The sequence below is a fragment of the Neolamprologus brichardi genome, chromosome 22 (genome assembly GCF_056152115.1).
Source record: "Neolamprologus brichardi isolate AB-2024 chromosome 22, ASM5615211v1, whole genome shotgun sequence".
NCBI lineage: Eukaryota > Metazoa > Chordata > Actinopteri > Cichliformes > Cichlidae > Neolamprologus > Neolamprologus brichardi.
The window spans coordinates 14,788,959-14,806,842 of record NC_142124.1 but is presented as its reverse complement, the minus strand read 5'-3'; the positions used below and the strand labels follow the sequence as shown (position 1 = coordinate 14,806,842).

The following is a 17,884-nucleotide window of genomic DNA, read 5'->3' as shown; positions in this document are numbered from 1 at the left end:
CCAAGCCTCATTTAGAGTTCACTTTGCAAATTCTTCAACCATCTTTCAGAGAATCCACAGTGGGGCAACGCATTGAGAAAACATGAGTGAAAAACATAGAACGGTTTCCTCTTTAATACCCGTAAATGTAACAACAAGGACTGCAAATATACTCAGCTTCAATTTGCAGTTGCTCACATTCCCGCTTCCTAAAATCTATTCGATTTCTTTTGCACTAATCCAGATTTCTAGTCAAGTCAAGAGAAACTTCCTCTGCCAAAAAGTGATACACTGTGCTACTTTTTCTGATCTGTAGCTCTGAAAGCGGTGTTTCAAAACATGTTTCCAGGAAGAGAAATGATGAGATTAGGATGGACTGATGCACCAGAGAAGTTGGGAGCCGAACTGTGCTCCTGGAACTCTTTGCTTATGAAGATAATACTTACTCCAGTAGTTCATAGTTAGATTTCTTGTCCAGGGCATTTCCTCTCATCTCTTTAAAAAACCTCCTAGAAATGAATCCAGTGGGAGAAAGAAAGAGAGAAAGAGTGAGGTCATTTTTTTTTCATTTTCTTTTTCAATAAAATGCAAAAACTGCTGTTGCTTTGCACAATGAATAATAAATTCCGACTAATGTTGGCAAGAATTATCAGTGTAGCTGACGGGCAGACAGACTGTGCATTCTGCAATGGTGAAGAAAACAACTCAAACTGTACTTTAAATTGTTCGTCCAGCAACAACAAAGAAAACAGAGCGCTTAATACTTGGACTGAACCTTTTATTCTTTGATATTAAAAGAAAAAACAGCAATCTGCATGTGAAGAAATTGAAACAAAAGCAGTGGACTACATTGTGTTACCTAATTTCTAGACAGCCCAGTTTGAGAGCTACATCTTGTTCCACTTGATCTCCGTTTTCAGTCATGTAGTCGTTCTTCACCTGGAAGATGCAAATACGCAAAGGTGTTTATTAAGACATTTACTTCTCAACAAACGGAGGGTCATCTCGCTCACACACACATACAGGCAATCCTGCTGACCTAGATTATCCAAAGAAAAACACACTTGCAGGGTGTCTTCTAGTAGTGCCATATGCGTTAGTGCTAGCTGCTGGCAGGGGATGAAATATGTTTGGGTGTCTGGGTGTCTCTTGTGTGCTTGTGCATCTGTTTGTGTTTGTACCTGGTGGTAGAAGTAGTTGAGAGTAGGTTTGTCTTCTGTAAACTGCTGCACAAAGCCCTTTGGTAGATATCGGATTCTTAACTCATACCTACGGAGGAGAGAAAGAAGACAGAGACGTCACTATGTTACACTAATGTAAGGATTATTTGTGATGTGAATATAAAGATGTGCGGGTGAACAGAAGGAGGAGAATCAGCAAGGGACGGAGGGAGATTACAAAAGCGCAAGATGCAAGAATGCAAATGAGAGGAGTGCTTGTAAAAATCAGTGTAGCAGAAACAGACAGAGAGATAGTTGTTGACTTAGTCACACAAAGCAGGCATCTGTTTCTGTCTCCCTCTTTATGTCCACCGAGCAAAAGGTCTCCACCTCACAATAGAATCAGCACTAAGACTGCCACAATAAAGGTAATGTATACCAGAGCATTAACATCCAAACTACTCAGGCTTTACAACCACACAGCACCGTGCGCACAAGGGCTCTCATCACAATTCGACAGACGGGTCACGCAATTTTTCATGATGCCGGTTGCAATAAATCACTTCTGCTTGGAAATACAATACGGCAGACTGCTGAAGCTAGACGTTTTTGGAACTACTGACTTTACAAGGCCAAATAAGTCATGTCTAACCGAGGCAGGAAACTGTTTATAAAGCATAACCTACAAGTTCAACATCCTCCAGGAAGGGGCTTGTTTAAGAGATGCAAGCATCTAAAACTCATCTACCTCATGATGTCCTGGTTATAAACTTTATAAGCTTTAAATTAGATTACCTAATGTTTAGTTTACGTTTTGTTGCACATAAACAGGGACAATTGACACAACAAGTCAAACACATGATGGCAAACAATATGTCAAAACACGTTAGAAGCCTGTTTAGACATAACTTTGTATTAACATATTTATTCATAAACTACTGAACAATTTTTAACCATCCTGAAGACAGTCCCACAAATCATTCATCCATTTCTGCTGTGTAGCCATGTCAAGGAGAAATAGTCTACCCAGTCCTCCCTGGTCCCAGCCTCCTGCTCTACCTCTTTCCAGAGGCAGGTGTTCCCAAGCCAGCCAACAGAGTATCCAGTATATCCTGGTTCTAATCCAGGCTTTCCTCTGAGTAGGACATTAACAAAACACCTCATATAGGTGGCAGCCAACTCTACCAACTCTACTCTGAGTCCAGTGCTGACTGAGCACCTCACCCATTCTTCAAGGGAGAGGCCAGACAGATATTTGTGCTGCTTGTGTCTTCATTTTATTGTCTTACTCACTACCCAGACCTCATGGTCATAGGTTAGGGTAGGAATATAGACTGACTGGTAAGGTGAAAATGCCACTTTCACACTCATCAAAGATGCAATAATCTGTCTCAGGCTCCTGCTCTACTTTCCCCTCACTTGTGAGTAAGACCCTGGGATGCTAAAACTCCCCCACCTGAGTTTATCCCCCAGTAATTAAAACAATGTGACCCATCCAAAATAGGAGAATCCTGTATGGTCCCTTATAACAGCAGTCTAGCTTGCAATTTGATGTAGTGGCTCTTATCACAACATTACAAATACAGGCTTCATCTTGCACCTCCACTCTTCATTTGGCCGTGCTTGTTCATATTTCTCTCTGACGTGGGACACGCCCAAATCTGGGTGGAGCCAGTGCACTTGGTCTTTGGATTGCCCGTTACTGAGCCGCAGGCCAAAACATGAAGTCCAGCGCACTTTGTTGATGTCTAAAATCTTCTGGATGATCCCCTGCAGACAAAGAGGAAAAAAGAGAAATAAAATGACTGATGACTGTGCAAATAATACTTCATATCTATGAAGGTAAAATAAGCATAATTACAGTCACTTTCTAATGTATCTGTGCTGTCCCTGGGTGCCAAAAACACCTGTATAAGTTTGATATGTTTTAAATAAAACAAAACTTTTTGTTGTGTCTTTTTGGTAAAAAAAAAAAAAAAAAAAAAAAAAAAATGCCTAGCTTTACTTTATTAACTCAGCCAATGTTTCCCTGACATTTTGGATGAGACCATCAATGTTTTAGTTTATGTCTGTGTGAGTTTGTGTCGGAGACTTCAAGAGATTTAACGCGACATTCCCACCCAAACAACTTGACAGACATCAAACACACGCGCACAATAATGCTCACGGAGCCATGTGTGCTCCCATGTAAAACGCTGGGGGGTCTGACCTAGATACTGAAGTAGAGAGGGATGAAAGGAGAGCAGAGGAGATCGGCAGTGACGTATGACCACTAAAATCTGAGCAGAGCTAGGTAGTTTCTACGTCACAGCGGTGGATCTAAAAGCATCCTGCTAAGTAAACCTACACTAGCACGCGCACACATAAATGGTGCCCTGAGGTGACATGCAAGCAAAATATTGTCAGTGCGTTTGGGCCCGTTTTAACAGTGCCGACAGCTAGGACGTTGAGATGAGGACAAATGGCACAAAAAAAAAAAAAAGTAATTTAAAAGTACTCCTGGGTGACAACTGTCACATTTTGACCTGAGAGAGTTATGCGCACTGAGTATTATTGCTGTGAAGGCTACTTCTTACTATAAATAAATGTTGTGGATCTCAGTTAATGGTAAAGTGTCCCTAATATTGTGACACTATACAAAAAAAGCATCTTACCCTAACATCGGTTGCATCGCCGTATCTTATATTGGAAGACCAGCAGCTATTTTCTGTGTTGCTCTCAAAGTGATGGCAGACTTTCAGAACCCTGTCCACGGAGCCGGCCATGGTTCGGTCCGATCCTCCCGCACTCAGTCGGGACTTGGCCCCTTCAAGGAGGGTGTGATTCAGGTTGGGGTCCAGGTAGGCTGACGCCATGGTTTTCCCTGCAGACACTGCCGCTGCTAGGTGTCTGTCATATTCTGAGAGACAGAGGAGAGAAGAACGGACTTTAATTAAATAAGGAGTAATCTAATTATTAAACTTAACAAATCCTGTGATAGTTGAATATTTTAAAATATCTTTACAATCAATTCCCATTAAAAAAAACAAAAACAAAAACAAAGTTTTTTTTCTGTAACAGAATAATGATAATTCTCTGGGCCTAACATTTAGTCTAGTTTCATACGTCCAACCAAAGGCACTTGCATGACAGTAGATTTGTGTGGAGTAATTAGCCTAATATGTACAAGAACACAAATGTGTGTGAGCCTGATTTTAAGTAGACTAACCAAACCACTTTGTTAAGCACAGCAGTTCAGCTGCTTATTAATCCAAATTTCTAATCAGCCAGTCACTTGCAGCAACCCCATGAATTTAGGCATGTAGACATGGTCAAAGCAACCCGCTGAAGTTCAAAATGAGCCTCAGAATGAGGAAGAAAGATTATTTAAGTGACTTTGAATCTGACAAGGTTGCTGGTCCTGGACAGGCTGCTTCAAATATCTCTGAAACTCCTGATTTGCTGATTTTCCCACACAAGAAACAGAGAAAAAGAGACAATATCCAGTGAGCAGCAGTTCTCTAGGCTCCTTGAAAAATGCTTTGTTGATTTCAGAGGTCAGAAGAGAATGGTCAGACTCCTACAAGGTGGATGAACCACATGTTGAAGCCTGAAGCAGATGAACTACAGCGACACACCTGGTGCCACCCTGCTGTATAAGAACAGGAAACTGAGGATCCTATTCACACAGTGTCACCAAAATTGTACAAGAGAAGATTTTTTTAAAAAGCATTTCCTGTTCTGATGAGTCCTGATTTCAACTGCTGAGTCAGAATTTGCCTTAAACACAAAAGCATGGATCCATACTGCCTTGTATCAATGTTTGGGTCTGGTGATGGTGTCATGGTGTGAGGGATGTTTCAAAGTACTGGTTAGACAACACATGTCCATCCCTTTATGACCACAGTGAACCCACCTTCAGATGGCTACTTCCAGCAGGTTAAAGCACCACCCCACAAAGCTCAAATAATCTCAAACAGTGAGTTCACTGCGCTCAAACGGCCTCCACAGTCACCAGATCTAAATCCAAAAGAGCACCTTTGGGATGTGGTGGAACAAGAGCCAATAAATGTGAAGCAACTGTGAAGCAACAATTTTAAAACACATTGTTGAATTTGTGCCACGAAGATATTAAGCTGTTTTGAAGGGGGTCAAACCAAGTAACCCAGTAATAGTAAGGTCTACCTGTACTCACTCCAGTCAGTTCAAGATAACAATACTAACTTTAGAACTAGTCAAAACACATAGACGGTAACTTTTAATTTAATCCACTTTGAGTCAAAGCAGGGCTACAAATAACTATTTTATCAATAAAATGTAACAGTGTCAAAACTTTGCACACATAACCAAGTGACAGTGATGTGTAATTTTTAATTTGTATAGTTAATGGAGTCACTACCGTTTCACTTTCTCTCTCCTGTTGAACTACAGATGTGCTACATTTGTTGCATGTTTGTTCTCACATACTCCTTAGACCCTTGCGTTGTTCCGAACTGTGTGCTGCAAGTATCTATTCTTCATGTGTTGTTTTTCACTGAGATACAATACAATGAACAATAAGATACCAGAGAGAGAAATAAAGAGAGAGGTGCAGTCAAGGTCAAGGCTCATTATGTAAGCACCCGTGCCTATAACACAGAGAAGACAATGGATCGCAGGACACCATTTTTCCGGAATAAAAAGTTCTGACATAGATGCACTTCCTGGAATTTCATTGCAACTCCATCTGGAAATGCCTGAGAAGAACTAATTTCTCTACATAACAGTGTGTGTGCGCACGCTGTTGTCAACATGGAAGCGAGAAAAGACAGCAAGATCTCTTTCATGCTCCATTTTTCTACTTCCCTTTCTTCCTGTGTGTCTCCTCTCCCCATCCATTAAAAAGGAAAATGGATATGTGCTGGCAGGTAATTACACCTGAGAGAGCGTGCACACACGGGCACGCGCGCACACTCGCACTGAGATAGCTCAAAACAGAGAGACTGGAAAGAGTTGAGTGATAGATTACAGTAAGAAAATGTGATCCCAACTTAATCTGCCAGTCTCAAATGATGATGACTTTCACATCAACAAATTAAAACTCTCTTAAGATCTCTCTCTCTCTCTCTCTCTCTCACACACACACACACACAGCTTTGGCTGTACACTAGTGCAGTTCCCATGGAGTCAGATGTCACACCGTGAGCGTGAGGATTCTATGCAGAAAGAAGATTTCATTCATACCTCTCTCCCAACACATGGGGAAGGGGCTACAGCCACTTGTCGCCATGGAAACGCATGTCTCTCCGTCCCTGTGCCTGTCCGCGTCGAGGACAGACAGGCAACCTGCAGCTTCACAACCACGCATCACATGCAGTGAAGTTCTCGTCCGCAGGAGTTAAACAAACACACTCCTGACACAGCTGCAAGAAAACCCTCTCATAATCCAAACACTAATTTACACAAGCACGCCGTCTCCGACGAAGAAAAAACAAAAAGTCTCTCATAACAAAGTTTGCTTCTCCTTGGCAAAAGCTGCAGTAATAGAGAGGTGATAGAAGCAATCCTGAAAAATGAATACTTTGTAGTTTGCTGACAATTTGTCTGCAGTTTGAAAATCCAAGAGAAAAACAAAATCAGGGAAAGTTTCTTCTTGTTTATGCGTCTTCTCTTAATCTTTTCCTGTTATCCAAAAGCTCCACAACACAAAAAAAACTCTCCAGAGACAGAAAGTTACTTTCATCCACAAACTTCACTCCTCCTTTTTTTTCCTGTCCACTCCTCAGCGGCCCCTCTCTGATGACAACACACTGTTTGCTTTTTGCCCGATTTCTGCCCCATGCCTGCACTCCATAGTTACACAGTTGCCTTGGAAGTGTCAGGAGGCTTTCGAATTCGGCTTATTTCATTCAGTGAAGTTCCCCGAGTTGTTGAGAGGGAGCAAAAAGTTTAAAGCCAAAAATCCAACTGAATAGTGCGCATCCAGAGGACCTTCAGTTAGCTAGTGGTCAGACACCAAGAGGCAATTACTGTGCTCAGTAAGAAAAAAAAAAAGATCTTCTCTTGGAAACAAAAGTAAGAGAAAAAGGTTGACCAAGAAAAAACAAAGCCAAGAGAGAGAGAAATGCAGCAAATGTTTTAAGGTGAATGAGAAGTAAAAGAGGACAGAGCAACACAACAGAAAGAAAGTTGAGTGGGGAATGAGAGCGCTCCAGCTGGAGGGGTAGGAGGAGCCAGAAACTATTAATATGCTAATCCTGTCCCCTCTATGCAATAAACCCTCCCACTTTAGCTCAAGCTGACCTCAGAACAGTTCTCATCTTGAACTAATATTAACACTGCTCAAAAGAGCAGTCCCTTAGAACAACTCTGAAAGTCCTCCTTGCAAGCATAATGCATGTGTTACTGAAGAGAGGAGATAAATATTACTTAAATTCAATAAAAAAGAAAACTATATCTTTATTAACAGAATTTAAAGTCCTTTTCATACTGTCGTTTCATAATGGCATACATGACCTCACTCATGCAGGGTCTTGCAAGCTCAATCAACCACAACACCACCCTGAACTCTATTTCTTATAAACCACCATTACAGCCAAACAACAAAAAACACAAATATGTTATTTATTTTATAAAGAGAAAAATAACCTTCTTCCACCACCGACACTGTTCCCAGTTTGTAAACTAGCAGCTGCACCCAATATGGCAAATCAACCCACTTCAATCACAAGGTTTTCAGAAGATCACACTCCACACTGCACAAAAAGCCCCTCAGCCAGAAAACACACAGAACTCCCCTGCCAACTGTCCCTAATAAAGTGTCCCCATACCCAGCTCTATCAGGCTGCTTGTTAAGTGTTGCTTTCAATTTCTATGTTCAGCCAAGCGGCAACCTCGGCTGAAAAACTAAGTCAGCGTCGAGGTGCCAAGAACAGCCACTTGAGGCTGGCTCTAAAAGCGATTCGGACCCCGCAGATCTCCCTCCGTAAAGCCAAACTACATGAGACCAAAAAATGTTTATAACCAGGTAGAAAACACCATTTTGGTCTGGTCCTCACCTTAAGTAATTCAAGTCACTGAACTGGACCTCTCAACTGGTTTTGGAGCATTTGTAATTAAATGATCCACTAAATTTAATGGCCTGATGTGAGTTACAGCTCATTCAAAAAGTTTTGGTGAGTGAAATTCAAGCATTTCATTAGTCTCTAGGTAAATAGCACTAATTACCAGGTATCCGTGTTTGTACTGCATCTGTATACCTTAGGGATACAGCTGGTTAACAAAGGCTGTGCTCAACTAAACGTGGTCACTTATGTGGCACTAAGCCAGTGCCCAAAATATTACCTTGGCTTTGAAAATATTTGTATTATTTGAATTAAATGAGCAATGAATTAAAAGGAGCAATCTCACAGACTATGCTGCATGAATATTGTGTTACAGAACAGCCAGCAAGTTGGAAAACATACCCAGCTGGCAAAGTCTGGGTGAATGTACTAACACTGGAGAAAATGTTTAGCTGCACAAAAACATCCAAATTATGGACTTTTTTAAAATGTTTAATTATGTGTGAACACATCTCACCTGAAGAACAAAAACAGGCCTGAATACTAAAAACACACAAGTGTTCACAAAATCTTAAATTTGCTTAAAACTTAAGATTTCGCCACTAAGTCCTAAAGCTGCTTAACTGAGCAGCCATTTGGGTGTGCATGTGTGTGTGCACGTGTGAGTTTCCTATAATTTGCGGCCCATCTCAGGCATAGGCCATTGTTATGAAAATGGGAAAGGGGGTTAGAGTGTGGATGTGGGTGTGTGGACTATTGAAAGCCTTTTGTCAGGGGGCCGGATGTTGCCATGAATGGGAAGAGCTTTTTGGGCCTGAGCCAAAATCTCTGTTCATATTGTGCTGTGTGCTTATGAACATGTTTTTAAGCACAGGAGGGAAGCACAGCACCCACTACCTACTTAATGTAAATAACATTTGAAAGCAGCAGGTAAACCTCAGATCTGCACTATCCACTTTGATGTGGGGATGTTTTATTAGCGAACAATCAGCGTGTTTGTGTCGATGCCTTGAAGGTGAAGAGCTTTGAATTTCAAACATGTTAGATTTTTACCTCATGAATTAAAAACAAATTATTTTCTGCTTGCAATTTCCACACAATCTTTTTACTTTGTCACAGCTCATTAACTCTTTACAATGTTTAAGCTCCCCCTATTCATCTGTAGAGCAGTTATTAGGCAGTACTACAAACGTCTGTCTGTCAAACACAAAATAAAGTGACTTAATGATTAGACTAATTAGATGATTACACCGAAATTAGAGCATGAATAAAATGTCCAAAAAATATACTTTGGAAATATGTTAAAATAAAACACAAGACACTGGTGTCATTCTAAAAACATCCGGTCCAACCAACTCTTCTTCCTTTTCATTTTTCTTACTTCCTCACACCTGGCCATGAGTATTGTTAAGCTATGCTCCAGAGGGAAGCTCTGAACATGTTACAAAAACGTCGGTGCTTTCAGAAATAAAAAGTAACATCATCTGATAAATTAATTTGTCTAGATGATAAGTAGAGGGGATTAAAAGCCAGACAAAGAGCTAATTGTGTAGCTTGTGGACACGCAGCACTAATCTGCAGTAAGTCCTCAGGTAGGCCCGAACAATTAATTTGATTTTTAATCTGGTTTGTGATTTTGGCCTCCCAGAATTAAACAAACATACTCGACAAAAGCAAACCAAGGAAAAGCAAATAAAGCGCTCCCTAAATCTTTGCCTGACGACATGCATGCATCTGCCAATCGCAGCTGTTCCCTGCACCGCGCAGCTTTTATTTTTCTGGAATAACAAATAGCAGACTATCAAAACTAAACAAATATCTAGCACTGCAGAAAGTGAAGAGTTTGTCCTTGGAAGCGGATTATTGCCTTTAGATTTAGCACAAGTCATGTTAACTAGGATCAAATCACATGCAAAGAGCGCCGTAGAGCCTACACCATAAAGCATAACACCTTAACTTGTTCAGCAAAATCAAAACACAGCACTAGCTCCAGTATACCAAATGCATGAAGGCCAAGAAAAACATGCAGTGGTTGCCAACATGAATCTTCCAATGTCAACTCAGATATTCATAAAAATCTGTACAGCGCAGCAGTGCATCCATCCAGCTCACAAAGACGCACCGAAATCATGAACACAGTTGCATCTGCACAAAGATGCCTCTAACAAACACGCTGAGCAATCGAGACTTCAGGAAAATGTAAACATAAGAGATGTACTTAGATCCAGTAAATAAATACTTTATTAGAAACGTATAAGACGTTTCGATTATCAAAAATATCAACAAATATAAAAACGGGAGCAGAGCGTTGTTGATTTAATTTTGTTTTTTAAATTATAATTTTTTTTCTTTCTACACGATACATTTCATTTAGGTGAATAAGGAGGACTAATTTTATGTTGACAGTGCAATGAAAATGTTTTAGTCACTATAAATCAACAAAAACTCATAAACTCATAAATAAGTGGGGTACTAATACTGAGCAAAATAATCTTGATAATCATTTTGGCCACAGTCGTGCAGCCTGCAGTGTGAATATTCTAATTAGACACACAGCCTCTCACTCTCTTCCTCACTCCTGCTCACTAACGAGGCCAACATGTCGACACAAATGCACAGATAAATAGTTCCCCTCGGTTTTCTGTCTTCTTCAATTGTCTTACTCAATCACAAACATGGCTCAAATAAGCACTTGCTACTAGTTCAGCTGTTCATTAGCAGAAGCACAGAGTCTGACGATGTATATTTGTGCACTTCCTTCCAGGATGCCTATAATAGGATGCCATGTTTCTGTTTTCTGAATAAATAACTGTGCAGACCACAAATAGGATAATACAAATAAGATATGATGATATAATATATATTTTATGGTCATATCATACATTGCTACATTTCCACTGCCATTACATTTCGGGAATAAAATAATACAGATAACACATGTTAAATGTTATCTTTGAGTAAATAATAATAAAAACCGAGAGGCAACTTAAAAGCAATATCTTAGGTTAAATTGATGTTATCCAATTGCTATTTCTATGGCAACTGTGGGTCAGCTACTTACCTGTGTAGTAGGCAATCCTGGAAATATCTGAAAGACAAATGGAGAAATAATAGAGTTAGCCAGTTTGTCAAATTATATGAGATTTGGACAAAGAAAAGATCAAGTCTGTTCAAAACTTAAACAGAACTTTATTGAGTTAATTCCCACAGCAGGTGTCCGCAACTCAATTACTTACAGGCTGTGAATTGCAGAGCGGACGTATTGCTCCACAATGTGTCAAGTTAAGTAGATTAGAAATCAATCCCTCCCCTATTTTGTAGCACACACACACGCACGCACGCACGCACACACACACTTACTTTTCACTGAGACATTGACAGATTGTTTTTACCAATCGATACCCCCTTTGTGACAAGATTTACCCTCGCTCCTTATAGGCTGAAGCTTTATTGTTTAAGCATGTGAAAGACCTAAAGTGGGGAAACGCCACAGAGCGAGGTTATTGTTCACCGTGATCAGGCAGCTGTGAAACCAGGATGTTACAGGCCATGATTGAAGCTTTTTTGCTTTTGATTGGAGGCTCCAATAAAACATACAATGGTGCTGAAGGCTGCAGAGTTTAGCTGCTTCTATTTAGCTTCTTCTCTGAAACTGCCAGTTTCCCATAACCCCTCTCACATAGACATTTATGTGTACATTCAGAAAACCATAATACTAGCTTCTAAGAGCTAAAGCTCAGACTAATGTTTTGTTTTGTTTTCTTTTAATTGTGCAGGAGGAAATTTAAGTCCTGGCTGGATTCAGACTGTGGTTAGGAGGAGACACAGTTGGTCAGACTAATCAAGAAAAACAAAGCTTCTCAGGTAAATGTTTTTTGGAGGTTTTTTTAAATTTGGCAAGCATAATAAAGCCACCTTATTTTTCATGCATTACAACAAACAAGGTATGTGACTGGACAACACATTTAGCAATGGTAAATGGTAAATCCTGCCGAGCAGGCTGAAAGCAAAAGTATCAGTCCCACTCTTATTACTGTACTCTATAGGTCCCCACACACCCACAGGAAGTCTAGGAGAAGCCTTTTGGGAACATGACACCGAGTCACAGCAATGATAGGGCTGCATGTAGTGGAGGGCAAAAGGATAAGTGCCTAAGTGCTTTGGAAACCCTGATCTACAGAAAAATACTGGGTAAACACGCACCCACAGACCGACTGCAGGGGCTGTCAACAGAGATGATGTAAGTAACGGCAGAAAGAAAACCTACACAAAGAAAGAAATGCCATCAAGGTGATTCGTGGTGGGTGTGCTATTGAAATGCTGTGTAACATGAAACCCTCACAGTCCTGTTTATGAATGCGTGCATCTATAGTGGTGATGGTAATAAACAGATTCAAATATCTCACCGGTGACCACCTGCAATATGACTCGAATTGCAAAATTGTCAGCGTATTACCTTCAGCAGAGGCAACATTAAATATCAGTTTTCCATTATTAATATTTGCAATAAACTGAGGTCTGTATGTGATTCTATAGCACTGCACAATAAAACAAACATGAGGTTATCATGGGAAGATCCAGACATATCAAATTGCACCATGACATATTAGATAACATCGTGGCAGTGCTTTCACTGATAATGTAATTCTAGGAAACCTCATTCCTCTCCAATTTAATTAAGTTTCATTTATATAGCGCCAAATCAGAACAGCAGTTGCCTCAAGGCGCTTTATATTGTAAGGTGAAGACCCTACAATACTATGTCCTCTTGACCCAATCAGCGGGGAAGCCAGAACAGAGCCCACCTTAAGCTGCAGGCACGTATATTTCTTCTAATCACCTCATCTGCAAAGTATCACCCTTTGAAAATCAAAGACAACCATTATTATATCACACCATGATAATTGGGTTAACTTAATCCTGGGTATCTAATACAGACCAGAGTAAACTGATATAGACCAGTTTATGATGGTAGACTCTGTTTTATAGTCCCTATAATGACCTCTAGATAGACCTGAAACCTATAGGCACCATCTGTCCCCTGGATGCTATCAGCGCTCCACGCCGTCTCCATTTGCTTCTCAATGTCTCTCTGTTAAGAGTGCAGGGAAGGTTAAGTGCTATGTAGTCTGAGATCCGCAACAATGCTGGCATTGCTGCAGTCTGCATTCGACTCCATAGGAGACAGTGGTCTTTTCAGGGCTTAGAAACAAGATGAAACAGAACCTGAAATGCTGGAACAAAAAATTGTAATCGTGAGACTCCCTTTTCATCCGTCGTGCTTTTTTGGCTTAGAAAGACGAGGTTTTTTTGTAATCCATGGCATACAATTTAATACAGTTTAAAGAATTTAAATCACATCCAAATAACAACACAACTGTCTTCTCCCGCACATTGCCAGACTGATGTGTATGCTCCTTGCTGGTTGGTATTACACTAGAAGCCCAAAAACCCAAACATGAAATGTGCAGTCAAAAACTACCAGCTCACACCTTTACAGACGGGCATTTCCAAGCACAGACACACAAGCACCATCTCCATGTCTTCAAACAGCGGATAATTGCATGTTAACCACAGGTTTTTAAGGAGCTGCCATTAGACTGAACAATCATGAGAGAGTCTGCTGTGCAATGTCTGTCTGACTACTGGTCTCAGATCAGTGGTTAAAGTTAAAATTCATAGTTTAAGAGGTCAGAGAGTGAGAGAGGAGGGTTTTGCTTTTGTTTCTTTGCTTAAGCATTAGACAAACTGCTAAAAACAGAAACTGTAACCAGCTTCTGGTCAAAAGCCATTTACTATCATGTTTATGAAATTGAATTTAGCACAAAATATTGAGATTTACCATTACTGTTAAAGCTACAGCAGGTCTGCTGTGTTTTGTTGTGTGGGTGTGTGGGTGTGTGGTGCTGCCCTCTCTCCCTCCCGTTTCAGGTACTACCTCTATTTCTGTGGAGGCAGCGTTTTGTGCACAGCTGACTCCACTCAGCAATGAGCCTCAGGAGTAAATGTGAGGGACGAAGAGGAGGAGGCCACAATGTTTTTCTTGAAGCAGTGTTTGGGCTGTGTGATTATTGATGTTTACCTCTCTGGTTGAAGGAGTGTGTGCTTTGTGTTCCTTTTTTTATTTTTGGATTGACTAGTTAACTTATCCTCTCTCTCAGGTCTCAAGCTTTTTTTGTTCCTTTTATTGGTAACAGCAGCTTAGCAGCTTCTCTAAGTTAAGCTGTTAATAAAAACCTACAGTCTTCCTGTATTTTATTTCCTGTTTTTATTTGAGGCCATTCAATTTAAAAGTTTGACCAAATCAAGGTATCACTCATCCAGCTGGACTCACACTGTGCTATCTTGTAGTATAACACAATCCAACATGGAAGTGCTAACCAGAAATATCTGGGCTTTTACTTTGAAGGATTTAGTATTTCTCCCTCAGCAGGCGCTCTTAAGCATTGTGGAAAACTAACAGCACCAGTGCCTTGGAGTCCATAGAGGAAGAAATTCGCTTACTGCACATCACTGTCACTGATGGGTAGTTGTCTAGGTAATCCTCTAGTCTACTTATTAGCCTTTCATAGGTCAATCACTGTTATCCTGCACTGTAACTGGAAGTCGCCTCAATCAATCACCTTGAAGTTAAAAAAATATCATCTCACTTCACATCATCAGCAGTTCTTTTCACCTAATGATGACGTTTTGACCTCTCAGATATATTTAACATTAAAATTTGTACTGTTACATATGCCTATTGAGCTTATAGTGAGATGATGTTTGAATATGTACAATAAAACAATCTGACATATATCATTACTGAGCTAATGAATGGATTCAAGGAAAGTTACACCAAATTTCATTGTGATTTATGTGAATTTAAGAATGTGTTTACGCTCTTATGCCAAAACTTTGTTAGATTATTCAAATTCACGTTCGTTTCTTGAATACAACTGTGTTGAGAACTGTTCTGCATTGTTTTTACACAAAAGCAGGAAGAATAAAAAGCAGCTAGGCCTTTTGCTTATCACCACTGAACTGGACAGTCACCACAATATCTTCTGTTTGTCACATCTTGACCTGACAGCTGTTGTCTTATTTGCTTAAGCCATAGATTTTCCCCTAGAGCACTTTTATTTTCCTAACATCCCCTGAACTTTTGGGAGAATGTAACAATCATGACTATAATTTGCTTTCTTAATTCTTGTGCTGACAAGCTCTCAGTGTACGTGCAAATTTGTGTGAAAACATGCGTCTGTAGGTCTAGAAAGCACAGCGGAATAAGAAAGGTCTCCTTAAACTCCAAAGAGTGGGGGCAGCAGGGAGGTGCAGTTTAAACACTGTCACCTACCAACGAGGAGGTTCTTGGTTCAGACCTGCTGGCTGGTTTGATCCTTTATGTGTGGAGGTGGCATGTGCTCCCTGTGCCTACGTGAGTATTCTTGTGTGCTCCGGTTTCCTCCCACAGTCATGCATGTTAAGTTAATTAGTGCCTCTAAATTGGCTCGCTCAATGTTAGCTGGAATAGGCTCCAGACCCCAGTGACCCTAGATGGAAAAGCAGATAAAATAAAACATGCAGAGATGGATAAAAAGGTTGAAGAGACAATCCTGCAGGACTCATAGAAGAGTAAAAAAAAAAACCACTCCTGCAGAAATTAAGTGTACTAAACCTGAGGAGAACAGTCAGCTGTTCTGCCTCATTGCTTGGTGCCTAATGGTTAACCTTCAAGCTGTGCTGGCAGGTGTCTCAGACGCAGTGTGTGTATATATGTTGTGTGTGTGAGTGTCTATGCTTGAAACTCTCCGGACAATGGGGTGTTACTGGAGCGTGCAGTCTTATGATGCAACAACAACGCCTGAGGCACCAATCACACCTGCCACTCAGACACACATATACAAATGCACAGCAACACATAAACACACACACATATTTTTTTAAAAACACCGCTTTTGGCCTTTAAAATGCCTCGTGGTAGGATCTAAGCACAGTTTTGGCTCGGACGGAGCGCTGCGGTGTGTTTTACATAATGGAGACATCTTTATATGTGCTAGACGTCAATGTCTTTCATGACTCAATTTAGTTAAAGTTCTAGTTAAAATACATGAATAAATATATAGACATGAAGAATATCAGTAAAGGTTTCTGTGTTCTATCAGAAACACACATATTTTCTTATTATCATTATTCACATTTAGATAAACATCAGACAATTATTCAAAGTCAAATCCATTGCGCGCACACACACACACACACCAAAATACACGCGCTCAGATGAGGCAAACTCAAGATAAGCCCCACACGCATGAAACATAATAAGGCCACGTTAACGCATCACTGCTCGCACACATTTATCTGCAAAAGCGCACACATTCACTCGAGTGTGTATCGTTCAGGTGCACTGATAAAGCTTACTGGCTTACTGGAGCGGCATGTTAAATGTATCACGCTCAGAGCAGATACGCTATGCGTAATTCAAATCAACAGATTTAGGGCGTGTGAACTGGTGAGATAGCGAGAGCTTCAAAATAATCTTTAAGTGACGCCAGGGTTGCATGTGTTATTTAATAAACATCCAAAGAAATCTGACAAAAATACCCAGTTTATAGTGCAGTCCCAGCTGTGGGTGAAACATATCTACACTTGCTTAACCAGAGACAAACATGTTTCTGAATAAGGCAAAAATCACACTTTCCATTAAATATTGAATGTGCCTTTTATCTTGTCTGGGAGGAATTGGCCAATGAGTTCAAGCGCTTTAGTGGCTCTACTTAATGATCGTTAGATGGTACAATTTGTACCAGACCATGCACCAGCGTCCTAACATGTATAATTAACTACATATCCATTATTAACACAGTTTCAATCCAACATTTCACCTTTTTGATTGAAGTTTTTCGTTATCCAAAGGATGCCAGATTAGACGACATGGGTCAAACTGTTGTTTCTGGATGTACTGTACAATTTAAACGCACTAATTTGTGACTCTACCGGAAATCAGAGGTAATTGATCGCCAGCTCAGCTTCTTTAATGTTAACGCAGATAAAGGAGCAGCACCTTGCTTGCATGCATTTTTCATGAATGTGTGAAGGAGGAAAGTTGTTAGCGATACCTCTTTAGAAGAATTTCCATCCACTATAAGCACAGATCGACATGTTTAATACACACTAAAATATAGATGATCTAACCCAGAAACAAAACGCTGCAGGGGACTTGTTAGTTCATGCCAACATGTGCACACAGAATACACAAACAGGGAGAGAACACTTACACAAATACACACCAACACCTACACGAAGCCACGTGGCCTGCAGTGGGAACTATGTTGGGATGCACACGTGTATTCAAACACAAACACGTACTGCCTTCCTCCCACACACACACACACACACACACACAGTTGAAGTTGAAGCCTCCTACATACAAAAAAACCACACACTTAGGTGGATAAGAGAGAAGATTATTTAATGAATAGGGTTTCAAATAGGACTGCACAAAGATAGCAATTATCATCAATCTTCCATTTAGTGCTCAAAAATAATACCCTGAAATATTATATTTTGTTCAAATCTGTGTGTGTGTGTGTGTGTGTGTGTGTGTGTGTGTGTGTGTGTGTGTGTGTATCTGAAACCCAACAAATGCTCATGATTTTGTTGAACACTTTGAGCAATTAATCTGATTAATTGAACTAATTGCCTCAGCTCAACTGTAAATAAGTAAGCATGTGCATTCACAGG

The 17,884-nt window shown here is 40.3% G+C and overlaps 1 protein-coding gene across 6 annotated transcripts in view; it reads right to left on the bottom strand.

Moving 5' to 3' along the window:
* Positions 1 to 17,884, bottom strand: part of ptk2aa (protein tyrosine kinase 2aa) — a 63,279-nt gene that overhangs the window by 34,155 nt on the left and 11,240 nt on the right. For 4 of the 6 annotated variants that reach the window (XM_087834661.1, XM_087834663.1, XM_087834662.1 and 1 more), the window contains exons 1-6: positions 6,342 to 6,704; positions 3,794 to 4,038; positions 2,740 to 2,909; positions 1,161 to 1,248; positions 839 to 918; positions 426 to 488 (exon numbers count right to left, since the gene is read on the bottom strand). In XM_087834661.1, coding sequence (XP_087690787.1) covers positions 426 to 488; positions 839 to 918; positions 1,161 to 1,248; positions 2,740 to 2,909; positions 3,794 to 4,038; positions 6,342 to 6,465 — 770 coding nt within the window. In that variant the 5' untranslated portion in view covers positions 6,466 to 6,704. Of the gene's footprint in view, positions 1 to 425; positions 489 to 838; positions 919 to 1,160; positions 1,249 to 2,739; positions 2,910 to 3,793; positions 4,039 to 6,341; positions 6,705 to 11,222; positions 11,250 to 17,884 lie in introns of those variants that run through there. The other 2 variants (XM_087834666.1, XM_087834665.1) reach the window with 1 other exon arrangement.